This window comes from Mercenaria mercenaria, chromosome 3, assembly GCF_021730395.1.
Source record: "Mercenaria mercenaria strain notata chromosome 3, MADL_Memer_1, whole genome shotgun sequence".
Lineage (NCBI taxonomy): Eukaryota > Metazoa > Mollusca > Bivalvia > Venerida > Veneridae > Mercenaria > Mercenaria mercenaria.
Window position 1 is genome coordinate 62849132 of NC_069363.1, and position 14032 is coordinate 62863163.

A 14032-nucleotide genomic window follows, 5' to 3' on the forward strand; every position below is an offset into this window, starting at 1 on the left:
GTCGGTCAAGGTCACGAATTCGTTCTTATAACGGCATTCGCCGAAAATCTATACCATTTAATGTTCATAGTTAAAGATAGCGATTTTCAAAGACTGTTCAGTGCTAAAATATGCTATAACTTTTGTTTTAATACAATATATAGGGTAAACCATAAATCTGGACATCAATTCATATCAATCACATGATATATTTATATTACAATGTACATGTATCTTCATATTGTTTTGAATTCTAAGCGATTATGCAGCCGGTGAAAGTGCTTACACAACCGTTGGATTTAAAACCCAAATTGCAATTACTTAAAACACATAAGTTTTACTTTCAGTTTATTTACAATCCAGTTTTTGCATAAATTAAAACTCTACATATCAATAAAATATTTGAGTAATACTTAATATGGGATGACTGCAGTACATAATGATCTTCTGTGGGTAATATCCCCGTAATCGCACAGGGCAGTCAAGAATTAATGTCTTTAATCTATCAGTAGGTTACCCAAACTGACTGACTTTCATCAGACATATTTTCACATGGAACCAATTTGTAAATGGACACTTTTAATACAGACCTTTGTAATTACCTCTAGAATAAATATTTAAACCTATCCCAAGGACATTCCGACAGTATTTATGTACTCTTTTATATGCCATACAGTCGTTTGGGTATTACAATTTAAGATCGTTTTCATATTAATCAACCTTGCAAAACAAAATGTTTGCCATCCATGAAGTTTTAGGAGGAATTCAGCACGAAGACACTTCCTGTTTATTTGCTGCAGAAAAAAAACAACTTCATCATTAGAATCTGCTTTCAAAAGTAACGACTTGCACATTACACCATTGACAACCCGAAGAGCAGTGCATATCGGGAAAGCACCTAGAACGTCTTATATAAACAACCATGTCTTATGACATCACTGATTGCCATTTATTACCTGCGGCCTGAAGGCCGCAGGTATATTGGAATGCAACAAGTAGTATAGCATATGGGGACTGGGTGATTTCACGTGACTTTTTACAGATATGCGATTGGCTTATCGCATTTATGGAACGCCGTTTTTGCAATATAGCTAGCACTCTATATGATATATAGAGAAATGATTGTGACCTGAATTCCTCATTCATTATTTCATATAATTTATTCAAACTTTCAACAATGATCAATATTGATACCTTATTGTGCATAAGTGTTTTTATATTAATTGCCCTTCAATTTCCTAGATTAGGCCTAAAAAAATCTTTGTTTCCGGTAACATGCTAAAAACATTAGGGTAGGTAGGTCGGGAATTTTTTTTTTTTGGAATTTCTTTTTATTAAGGAAGACTTTTCGGAAATTATTTTTGTGTCAAAATATGACTACAAATAAGGGGGTTATGCCTTTAGAGCATCAGTAAGTTGATTTCTAACATCACTCACCATGTTCAAAGCATAAAAAGTGCAGTTTTGCAAGTTTTTGTTAAAAAGTTGAAAAAAATATTCTCCAAAGCCATAAAACATTTAGGGTCGGGCCAAAAATTTAGGGTAGGTCGGGATACCGGAAACGAACAATTTTTTTACGCCTTATATTTCTATGTTGTCAAGCAAGCTCTAGTAAAGTATTTCAATAGTCAAGGAATGCGACCAGTTGAGCTAAAAGTTATGTTATACATGAAAGGGAAATATAGCTTTTTTTTGCTCAAAACAATAACTTTCAGAATTAAGAAATACATAGTTTATATATCTACTTGTAAATCATGTAGAATGGAGTAATATTTTTTACATTAAAACGTAATGGTATAATAAAAAACAAAACAAGTACGTTATTCACCCATAAGTTACTATCAACAATTTCTGGTCTGTATAACTTCTGGCTATTATGTTGGGTTCTTTTATTTTAAAAGATTGAACAACACCAGCTGATGAAATCTGTAATACATTTATTTTTTTACGGAACTGCAGTACTGAAGAGCAACCATCAGAAGCCTAAAATAGATAGTACACTATTAATTGCAGTATGACTTCAATAGCCTAAATTAGATACATACACCTAACAGACTCAGAACATTACACCTTTCCCCCCGTTAAGAAATAAAATGATTTGTCATTTAGTACTTAATAAACAAACCGCAGTTAAAGTCTTTTCATATAAACCATAGTAAAAGTTCTTTGGTATAAGCAATTCTACTGAAAATTAAAAACACTCATGTTCTATGTCATTTAACTGTTCATCAAAGATCACATATATAACATGTAACCCCAAAAAAAGAATGTGTCTTAATACTTTTAAGAGTAAAGATTTAAACTGAAAACTTATTATATATCATAATTAAGGAACACATATGTATCAGTTATTAGAATACTAAAATACAATGTACTGTAAATTCTGTAACTTAAAATGAGAGAATCTGGTTCTCTATGGTAGCACAGGGATTATTATGCCCTTAGAACAGTGCATACCATGTTACTTTACACAGAATTATAAATCCAATCTCTTAGGTGGAAATCCTCTGGTTGAACGTTTAGGATATCTTTCCAATACTGGACTTGCTGTTTTAGAAGTTTCAACAGTTTTCGCCTGAATCGGGGTTCGAACACTTGTTTCAGATGAAATTCCAGCGGACGCATCTGGTGAAGTTTCATCATAAGCTTGATTTCCGTTTAACGATGTTAGTGGTATTGGTAAATTGAAGTCACCATTGGAACCGAACACTGATTATCCACAATAACATCTGGTTCTCGCATACGTATCTGATCTACATGTCGTTTCCAAATCAGATCACCGACCTTGACCTTGTAAGTGACTGGACCAAGCTGATGGACAATAATTCCATCAACCCATTTCTCTGTCGACTGCCGGTAGTCACGGATCCAAACACTATCACCCTCCTGAAACGTACGAATTTGAGATTCCTTGGGAGTAGTCTTTTTCTGAATTTTATTACTAAGATCTGGACGCATGATATCTAGGCGTGTTCTAACACGTCGTCCTAGGAACAATTCAGCAGGTGAAACTTGTGTTGTAGAATGTGGAGTCGAACGATACGACAACAAGAATCGCGAAACCTTCTGGTTTACTGTTCCAGGTTCACTGCTCATAGTTTTTAACGCAGTCTTGAATGTACGTACTGCTCGTTCTGCTTCACCATTAGAGCTAGGATGATATGCAGCGGAACGAATGTGTTTGATACCATTCATTTTGACAAAGTTCTGAAATTCAGCCGACACAAATTGTGGACCGTTGTCTGACACAATTTCTTCCACTAATCCGTATGATGAAAACAAATACCGCAAAGCGTTTATAGTACTTTCAGAGGTTGTAGAAGCCATTGTGATCACTTCCAGCCATTTTGAATGAGCATCAACAACAATTAAATACATTTTGTTCATGAACGGCCCAGCATAGTCTATATGAATACGTTGCCAAGGTTTGCCAGGACATCTCCATGGATTTGGAGGTGTTTTAGCCATTGGACTCCTATTCTGTTGACACGGAACACAGTTTTTCACTTTACACTCTATGTCAGTATCTACGTTTAACCGCCACATATGCATTCTCGCTAACGATTTCATCTTAACAATTCCTGGATGATTGTCATGGAGTTGTTCTAGCATCCTGTTTTGAAATGCAGATGGAATAACCACTCGAATGCCTCTTAACAGACAACCCTCTTCAGTAGTAAATTCATCTTTGAATTTATAATATGGTAAGTTTCTCTGCACTTAAGTCAGATCTGGCAGGCCCATCCATTCACTGTGAAATGTATTAACCGCGACAACAAAGGATCATCACGAGATGCTTTTGCAATTTTGTCTGGTGTAACAGGAAGAGAATTTACTTGTTCCTTATTCACCTCACTTCCTTCCACAAACAACACATTGTTTGATTCTTCCGTAGTCTCAGGTAATGGGAATCGCGACAAGGTATCGGCATTTCCATTCTTGGTTGTTGAACGATACCTGATATCGTACTGATATGCTGACAACTGAATAGCCCACCTTTGCAATCGTGATGCTGCCAAAACTGGAATACCTTTCTTAGGTCCTAGTATTAGACTCAAAGGTTTACTGTCCGTCAGAAGTATGAATTTACGAGCATACAGAAACTGGTGAAATTTCTGAATTCCAAATATGATGGCCAATGCTTCCTTCTCAATTTGAGAATAATTTCTTTCAGATGTGGTCAATGTTCTAGAAGCATATGCTATAGGTCTATCTAAGCCATCTTCCATTTCGTGAGAAATTACAGCTCCCAACCCGTATGGAGACGCATCTACAGCCAATGTTACTGATTTCTCCGGCTGATAATGTACCAGTACTGTTGATGATGTCAATAATTGTTTCACGGTTTCACATGCCAGTTTGCATGATTTAGTCCAATTCCACTTCACATCTTTGCACAATAATTCAGTAAGTGGTTGTACAATTGTTGACATGTTCGGAATGAATTTGCGGTAGCAATTCACTAAACCGAGCATTGTTGAAGTTCTTTCCGATTTTGAGGCTCAGGAACCTGAAGAACTGCTTCAATTTTCCGTTCAGACGGTCTGATTCCCTCTTTTGTTACCCGGAATGCAAAATATTCAACTTCATCTTGCATGAAGTAACATTTGGCAGTGTTTAATTTTATGTTCATATCATTCAGTCTCTGTAATACGACTTCCAAATTACGCAAATGTTCATTGTCATCAACCCCGGTAATAATAATATCATCCAGAATGCAGCCTACATGCTCCAACCCATTCAAAATTTTGTCCATTGTCTCTTGGAACAATGCTGGAGCTGACGCAATGCCATATGGTAGACGGAGATACCGGAACAATCCCAGGTGAGTATTAATAGTAACGTACTTCCTTGATGATTTATCAAGCAACACCTGTTGATATGCATGAGATAAGTCCAATTTTGTGAATTTTTCACCCCCGTTTAATTTTTGGAAACATCTTCTGCGGTAGGTAAGGGATATTCTGGAACATCTAACACTGGGTTAATCGTGACTTTATAATCCCCACAGATCCTTACCGTTTTGTTAGGCTTTTGAATAGCTACTATTGGTGTAGCCCAGTCTGAATAGGATTTTTTTTCAATTATTCCTTCTTTAACAAGACGATCAATTTCAACAGCGACCTTATCACGAAGAGCATAAGGCACCGACCTAGGTTTATAAAATACAGGATTACTACCATCCTTCACTGACAACTTGACAGTGACTCCTTGCATAGTACCACATTTATTGTCAAATACACCAGGAAACTTTTTCAGTAGTTCATTGACTGCAGACAGTCCTCGATCAGTGAATGTAAATTTGACTTTTCCCCAATCTAAAGTGAGTTTTGACAGCCAGTTCCTTCCAAACAATGCTGGACCGGAACCTTTCACAACAACTAGAGGCAAGTTAGCTTTCTGACTACCATAGCACACATTAACATTAATTTCGCCCAAAATCTGAACTGTTTCATTGGTATAGGTTTTCAGAATAACCGAACTATCTTTAAGTGGTATGTTATTGAAATGTTGATTATAATCAGTCTCTGAAAGTATTGAAACTGAAGCACCAGTGTCAAGTTCCATTTTTGAAAATGGCCTTCAATGTCTACATTCACTACAATTTCTTTCTGTTTTGGAGATTTAATAGTAAATAACGGCCCATTTCGACTGTCACCGTCTACACTACTAGCATCGGATTCATATGCAACAGATTCAGCATTTTCAAAATATTGTACCTTGGATTTATTTTTCTTTGGTTTCCATGGAAATTTACCTGAACGCTGTGGCCTTGCTGTACTAGGTTTCGGATGTGCTGAATTCATACCAGTTTTTGACTGTTTTTGAGGACACCGTTTACCTAAATGACCATATTGTTTACATGTATGACACTGACTTTTTTATGAAAACACGAGTCTGAATCATGATTTGTTTTACCACAACGAATACACTCCTTTTGACCAGTCGTAAATTTATTTGCTATGTGTTTAATTTCAATTTCAGGACCAGTTTTAAGTTTTACAGTCTCTTTCGCAGCCATTTCCATAGACACGGCAATTTCGACAGCCTTTTTCAAAGTCAATTTATCTTCAGACAGTAGCTTCTTTTGAATTGATGGTGCAGCTAACCCACAAACAAATCTATCTCGAAGTGCCTCATCAAGAAACTCTTTAAATTCACAATTTTCACTCAGTTTTCTCAGTTCTGCTAAATACTGACTAACACCTTCTCCCTCTCCTTGTTTTCTCTGATGAAACGTAAATCGTTCAGCAATTATCAGAGGTTTTGGTTTCAGATGGTCTTTGATAAGTTTTTTCAGATCGTCGAAGGACTTATCACCCGGCTTTTCCGGCGAGGACAAATTCCTAATCAAACTGTAGGTCTTTGCACCTACCACCGACAACAGTATGGACCTTTTAATATCATTGTCGTCGATTTTATTGGCAATAAAATAATGCATTAATCTTTCCTCGTATTCGTCCCAGTTTTCGCCATAAAGGTTAAACTCGTCTATTTTCCCGAATACGGTCATAGTTGGTTACCCAGATTGTCAAACAGGCTGAATAATAAAATATCTGTTGTTCTCCGACTATCCTCGTCGCCACTATTATGTTGGGTTCTTTTATTTAAAAAGATTGAACAACACCAGCTGATGAAATCTGTAATACATTTATTTTTTTACGGAACTTCAGTACTGAAGAGCAACCATCAGAAGCCTAAAATAGATAGTACACTATTAATTTCAGTATGACTTCAATAGCCTAAATTAGATTCATACACCTAACAGACTCAGAACATTACACTGGCCGCAGGAAACCTTTCGACTTGTCTAGATATTGATTGTTGTACTTTGCTAAATCTTGTTATAAGAATATCCTAGACTCAGTATTTCTGAGAAACTACAGGGTTTACGCAGTTCTATAACTGTAAACGTGGACATGGCTGATCGCTTCATCATTGGCAATTATAAAGACAATCGACAATATTATAAATATTATAAAGGGAATCGAAAGCGTAGTAAACCTAAATAAATAGTTTATTTTTCGGTAAAACTGAGTTTAATTCTTGGCTGATAAATTTTTTATCTCAGTTTATCGAATGAAATGCAAGCCAGACGTGATCAAAATGCTTTGGCAACTTCCTGTTGCAAGTAAATAACTGGACAGTTTTAGATTTTGTATCACACCTGAATAGTATACTGCTTTGGAATAAATGATTTTATTCAAAGACAAATCACTGTTTCTTAAGTATTACAACGTTAAGATAACCTTTTTTCAAATAACTCGGTCAAGAAAAATATTTGTTACCTTACACTGTTTACGTGACTTATAACAAATGCCCTGAAAACATGCAAAGGTTATACGTTTGTCATTTTTTGTGTTAAATTAGCTTTGTTATTCAATAAGCAAGCTGTAACATTAAGGAAGACAAAGCCATTACCTGTATAAGTCGTCTTAAAACTCTGCTTGGCCTCTTGTTTGTTGTTGCAGACGACAGCATGAGAAATATCGGTCATTGACAGTGACGTCAATACAAGCGGAGCGTGTCAGGGACAATGTTGTTTACTCAGCAGTCTCGCCTATTATATCGATTTTACTAGAATCCCTGATAATCATGCTTCAATCAACAAAGTTTTCTCTCCAGAATCATTTCTTAAAAGGTTATGGAAAAGTTGGCAGTCATGCCTGTCAACAAAGATACGTAACACAACATAATGGCGTTTCTCTTCTTGACTTGTTTTATGCAAAGGTATTGAGTATACGCGTATTTCGTTCTGTAGGTTTATTCTTTTATTTTTACACGAATATATTCTTGTTTTACATATTGTGCCTTTAGTTACCAAAACATATGTGGGAATCAGCATTACCCAGCAAAGAGTGACTGTTTAGGCGCACAGGCGCGGCTGGCCGTTTCAAGGCATTATTCTGCTGTGTTTCTCAATTATTTTACTTTGTCCTTTTACCTTGTCTATGTTTGATATGTATATGTATATCGTTTACACATACACACATTGGAACGAGGCTTGTTCTTACTGGATCCTTAACAGAAACTGATGACATCATAAAAGTTGCACACATCCAGATTGTTGAAAAATGTTTGGAAATTAAGAAAATGCTTTCATTAGTTAGTTATTGCAATGGAGATGTTAGTATAAAGTGTTTCTGTGTATTCTAGGAAATTTTTATCTGTAACAACACTCTTTTAATTATTAAACAATCACTAAAACACATGGAATAAAATGATTTTAAAATTCATTCTAAAATATTCGAAATAGAATGAAAAAATGAAAATAAAATATTCGAAATAGAATGAAAAATGAAATACATCAATTTAAGAAAACGTATTTTTGAACAAACTAGTCCATAGACTTCTGAAAAATAACGTTTAAACAATATGTTGTACATGGAAAGGAACATATTATAGCTGAGTTTCGAGGTCAGTGATGTTTTTGAACTTTTCATATAGCCCAGTGTCGAAGTGGGCGATGTTTTTATACTTTAAATAATGGTTAGGTAATATTTATATATCATATGATTCAATATAATTTGTATGTGATAATGATTACTTTTAGCAAAACAAAAATATATCGCCTTAATAGCCATGAAAGTACTGGAAAATTTGAACGTTCTAATATTTGTATTTTGTGGGCGTGGGTTCGATATCTGATAAAGTCGCTGAATTATTTTGAGAAACTTATTCTGTATTTCTGTCTTTAACATAGCATTATGTGATTTCAGATATTCATATGAGAGATACAAATAAAATGATATGTTGCGTATTTGTTATACCTTCTTCCAAATAAGTATCAAATATTTTTTTCTACAATACGCAGTCAGTGTGCTGTAAACCTGTGTAAATAAAAACAAGTTATAATTGTATCTGCTGCTTGGCAAGTCTAGTTTTTGCTTATAATTGTAACTTTAGCTTATTTCTCCATGTACCCACTGACACCACAGGTGGCAGTAACGTACCTAGGATACAGTATGGATCCATTAGCCATATGCACTTAAATTTACTACAATTATAATGTTTTCTTAGGAAAAAAATGCCAAAAAGCCATTTTGAAAAAATTTTGCTCCTGTGACAATGAGCCATGAGAGAGGTGATCAAGAACAGTTTGACATGTTGCATTGCTTCCAGGTCCGTATTTTTTTTAAACAATATTTCCTTATCAATGGTTGGCCGCCTTTTCGGCAAAAGATTAATCTTTCAGAAAACCCTTACTTCAAAACCCAGTTCCAAACCGTTTACGCATCACGAGCGAGCAACGGCATACGAAACGATAGTGATTTCTCCACCCGAATAAATCCCACACATTTTTCGCACCGAAGTCTCCCCCGTAAAACAAATCAAGTACACCATGTCAGTTAAAAATAGCACTGCAAGCAGTCAGAATAGGCTAAATGTAAACTAACAAGACTAAAAATAAGGTTCAATTCTACTTAATTACTTACCAGTTGTTATTTATTTGAATTTGGTAAATAATCCTCGTGAGCCATCGCTGCTTGTTTATATTCGGGTACTCTTTGGATTTTATCGCTACGTTTGAAATACGTAAACTGTCTCCGCCAATGAAAACGTTCTTTACAACCACCGTCTTGTCAACGGTAATCATGGCAGGCGAAGGTAATTTCCGAAAGCGAAAATGTTAAATAGCGAATTTGTAAGTAACAAAGTAGGATTGAACCTAATTTTCGGTCTTGATAGTTTGTGTTTAGTCTGTTATGAACAGTTATAACGTTATTTTAAACTCGCACTGTGAGCTTGATGTGTTTTAGGGGGGAGACTTCGATGCGAAAAATGTGTGGGATTTATTCGGGTGGAGAAATCACTATCGTTTCGTATGCCGTTGCTCGCTCGTGATGCGTAAACGGTTTGGAACTGGGTTTTGAAGTAAGGTTTTAAGGGCATATGGCTCATGGACCCATACTGTATCCTAGGTACGTTACTGCCACCTGTGACTGACACAGCAGGCGAAACTATCGCGCTCGAAGCATTACTATTACATATTATCAATAACGGTATTTTGCATCAAATTAAATTTACTTGTACCAGACGATATTAATGAAAAATAAACGCAATTACAAAGTAACATTAAAATCATAAAAACAAAATCTAATTATACTTCGTAAGTTTTCAATGAAAAAAATGATTTCGTCTGAGTATTGAACCCCAGCCATCCATGTGGCAGACCACCAAGCAACCACTACACCACTATCTGTAGTGGTGGTTCAAACAGCAGATGATTCCCTGATCGAACTCTTGCGTAAAAAACAAACTACGTTGGGAAGGTATCTGAAGCTAAATTTAAACAAAAGTTATTTGTTATCCGCGCACCAAACCCCCACCCCGCCACCCCCCCAAAAAACGCATTTGAGGAAAATGTACGGGAAAGCATTGGATGTTCGAGGTAGGGTTGTAATACTGAAAAACGTGAAACTGCAGGATGTGTTTCATAAAAACAATTCTGTTTTGATGCAAATGTATACCCCATATATTATATTACTTCATACGTGGTACTTTATTCCGAAAGAAGATATAAATGCGTGTCTAGAAATTGTTTTTCGTATAATTGGAACACGACAAAAGTGTGTATAAAACAAAATCTCAAAACAGTAATTGGAGTTTCTGTCCAATTAGATGTTAAGAGAATGCATACGTAGAAAATGTTCTCGTATTTCTTATAATAAAGTACAATAATAAAAACGCTTGATAATAAAAAATCAGTTATTTTTGCCTCTGTCGTATTGTCAGTTACTTGCTAGATCCGAGATAATGATTGTGCTTTTGTTTTTTAGATTTTACTTTAAGTCCTATAACTGTATAATCTAAAGTGCTCGAATGATTATATCTACATGTTGTTTTCGTTCTCATTGCAACAGCACATTATAGTATCAGAAAATTCATCATTATCGTTCAGCAGATAAACTAGCATCGGTTTTCGATATGCCAGTCACAACAACACTGCGTGGGTAAATTCTTCTTGACGTCATACTAATGTTTCTTTTGTGAATGAAATTCCCCCGAAATGTTCGCCCTGGCCTGGAGAATTGCCAATTCACTTCAAGTAGATTAAACTTGAGTTTGGAGTTAAAAAGTGAATTTCTTGTTGAAAAGACGACTTTCAACTTATGATTAATAATTGTTGAGTTACAAAAAAAAAAAAAAATGCATTTAAATGAATTTCACACAAATTAGAGTATACCATAAACAAAATATCAGTCGTGTTTAAGTATAATACACGCAACTAAAATGCTATGAACAAGCATGTGTCAAAATCGCCAGGAAAAACTATCCAGGAAGGAAAAATAAAATAATAGCACATAGTGTTAAAACAATATTTTATATAAAAAGAAGTATACAATTCCATTAGAAAAAGCCACATTCAAGGAATACTGCCACCAATATACCACATCATTATACTCAGAAAACTCAATTATCAGAATAAAATACTATTAACAATTTAGGAGAAAACTAGAACATGTATACGTGACCGTATACAGCAAGCAACAAAGATGGTTGTACTGGTCATTACTGCATTCAATGCAATATGTGTCCCTTTTCCATTAACCTTTAGCCTGCTAAATTTCTGTAATGGACTGGTCCATCATTCAATATAAGCAATACCATAAATATAATTCGAAAGGGGTGTTCACTGATGATTTACTGACTGAATAGCGAGCAGTGTAGACCATGATCAGCCTGCACGGACGTGGACGTGCAGGCTGATCTTCGTCCGCACTGGTTGCAAAGGCAAAACCAGCAGGCTAAAGGTTAATTTTAACAAGCTGTTGATGCATGCTTTAAAAAATCAGTGATGGTAAACAAAGTGCAATTTTAAAACGATGATTTCAAGATGCAATTAGTATTTTTAAGATCTGTAATTAAAACGTCAATTTAATATGCAATACTGGACAAAAAAAAAACTTTATGTAGAATCTACATATCATTTTAGGTCCTGTGACATTTTAGATCCAGATCTAGATCTATATCTAGTTCTATTAGATGTAAGAGGGGCATCATTACTTCTGCAAATGTACAATATTTTCGAACGGATATTTAAATTATCAAAAGGTTGCATAGGATAGAAAGTAAAGCGGCCGCAACATTAGTATAAAGAGTCCACGTCTTAGTACATCTAGACTTAGACAATAGATCTATAACATATATTTTTTCCGGATTGTTTATTTTATCCTGTGTCTGACATTTTTCCAGAACAGTCATTAATAACATTATTCAGAATTCATCAGTAAATGCCAAGGTCGTTATCGAGAAATGTCAATCACGATTTACATCCTGGAAAAATAAATTGAACGCCTGCACACACCAATATCTATTGAAGACGTGCTTCAAAAGTTCACCATTGACGTCACAATGACGTCAGTGTTCGATATCAAAACCTTACTGAAAAGTCAAACTGATTAAGAAAAGTGTAAGGACATTGTCTTGATTTGTGCTTAAAAGGTCGCATCCTATGGGATATGCATCTCGTATCGTTTCAAGCAACATTGCTCCTAAAATTGCTAGAGACAGACCAGGGAATGTAATTACCTTCCGATAATTGCTTCGCCCAAAAATGTGAACAACGGGATAGCTATTGGAAATTTCTCTCCAATTATTTTCATGAATGAGTGTGCGTTGCATCGGAGCGCAAGCCTGATATTTCTCAATACGCTAGAGTAGCTTAGAGTTGTATTTATCAATGTCAAAACAAATCACTATTTCCGTTAATTAGTGATCTACGTGGACATTTACATGATCTTCAAGAGGGCATATTTTCATATGCTTTTTTACTTCAGTATCCACTGTCATTGGTTTTGAAGAACAACGTTTTTATCAAGTTAAATCTTGTCTAAGAGGAAGTTTTTCCAGACTGTGGTACAAAAAGCATGTTTCCTTAACTTGTTGATCTTGCCTATCGAGCCAGTACAGCCCCAGGGAAGATCAGAAAGGATAAGCCCCGTTCTAAGAATGCGCACCTGTACACGCCGGCATAATGAAACCTTGATCCGTGTATGTGTCGAAAAACAAATTAAAGAAGACCCCGAGGACAAAACAAAATGGAGGAACCCAGCGGGACACAGCCGCTTGCAAGAGCAGTGGCAAAAGGCCACTGATTAAATGTGTACAAAGCAATGTCAAAGGTATAATAGGGGTAGCTTCACTCAAAGTACGCAGTCCCCTTTAATACAAAACCTTCTAGCAGTGTATGTATGTATATGCACATAATGGTTATATCATATGGAAAAATTCTGGACAAATTAGAATATTTTCATACACTGGCGCAGAACATACTAATAGTGGAACTTGGTGGGAGATCGCCTTGGAACGGTCAGCTGTAAAACACCATTAGGGAATTTAAGCTGGTTAATTGTGCGCAAACCATTACAGATGGTCCCAAATATGTTTCAAAGTTACAGGACATTAAATCTATCCTCTCCAGATGAAAATAATCATCAAAGCACTTCATGGCTACAAAAGATACGGTATGATACCACAGAAATTATCATGACTGTAATAAACAAAACCGATAGAACCACATACGCATGTCTGAAGTGAGAGCAACAAGAAATACAAAAGCGCTGTTTCCTTATGTGCAGTTAAATATCTACTGTGAATGGGCTAAATATCAACCGTGTTGCGTGCGTGCTTGCGTGCCCGCGTGTGTGTGGTCAAAATTTTGATAAAACAATTTATTCCGAATACAAATGTGACTTTGTCATTACCCGAGTCTGTTAATATCGTTTCGTAAAAGTAATTGTATACTATATTTATATTACAGTTAAAGGCCAAACTGGATTATGTCAATAAAAGTTTATAGCATGTCTTTGCAGCTTGATAGCGGTCATCCTGCTGGCAAGAATTCGTATTACTACGTTCATTGAAGTCCTTGAGGTCGTCATGACCACCTGTTCTGGTACATTTATTGTAATAAGAAAATTGTATGTGCGCAATATTGGAGTGGTATATCCCCTTCTAATTGAGGGTACAATCTGACTAAAGTACTTGATCTTCTAAACGAAGATCTGAGAACGACCCATTCACATTCGTCTTCTGTATATTTTGGATT

At 35.6% G+C, this 14032-nt stretch overlaps 1 protein-coding gene across 1 annotated transcript; it reads right to left on the reverse strand.

The window, feature by feature from the left end:
* Positions 1-2646: 2646 nt before the first annotated feature.
* Positions 2647-3591, reverse strand: LOC128555919 (uncharacterized protein K02A2.6-like). The gene has a single exon (XM_053539738.1). The coding sequence runs from the start codon at positions 3589-3591 to the stop codon at positions 2647-2649; it is 945 nt and encodes a 314-aa protein (XP_053395713.1).
* Positions 3592-14032: the final 10441 nt, after the last annotated feature.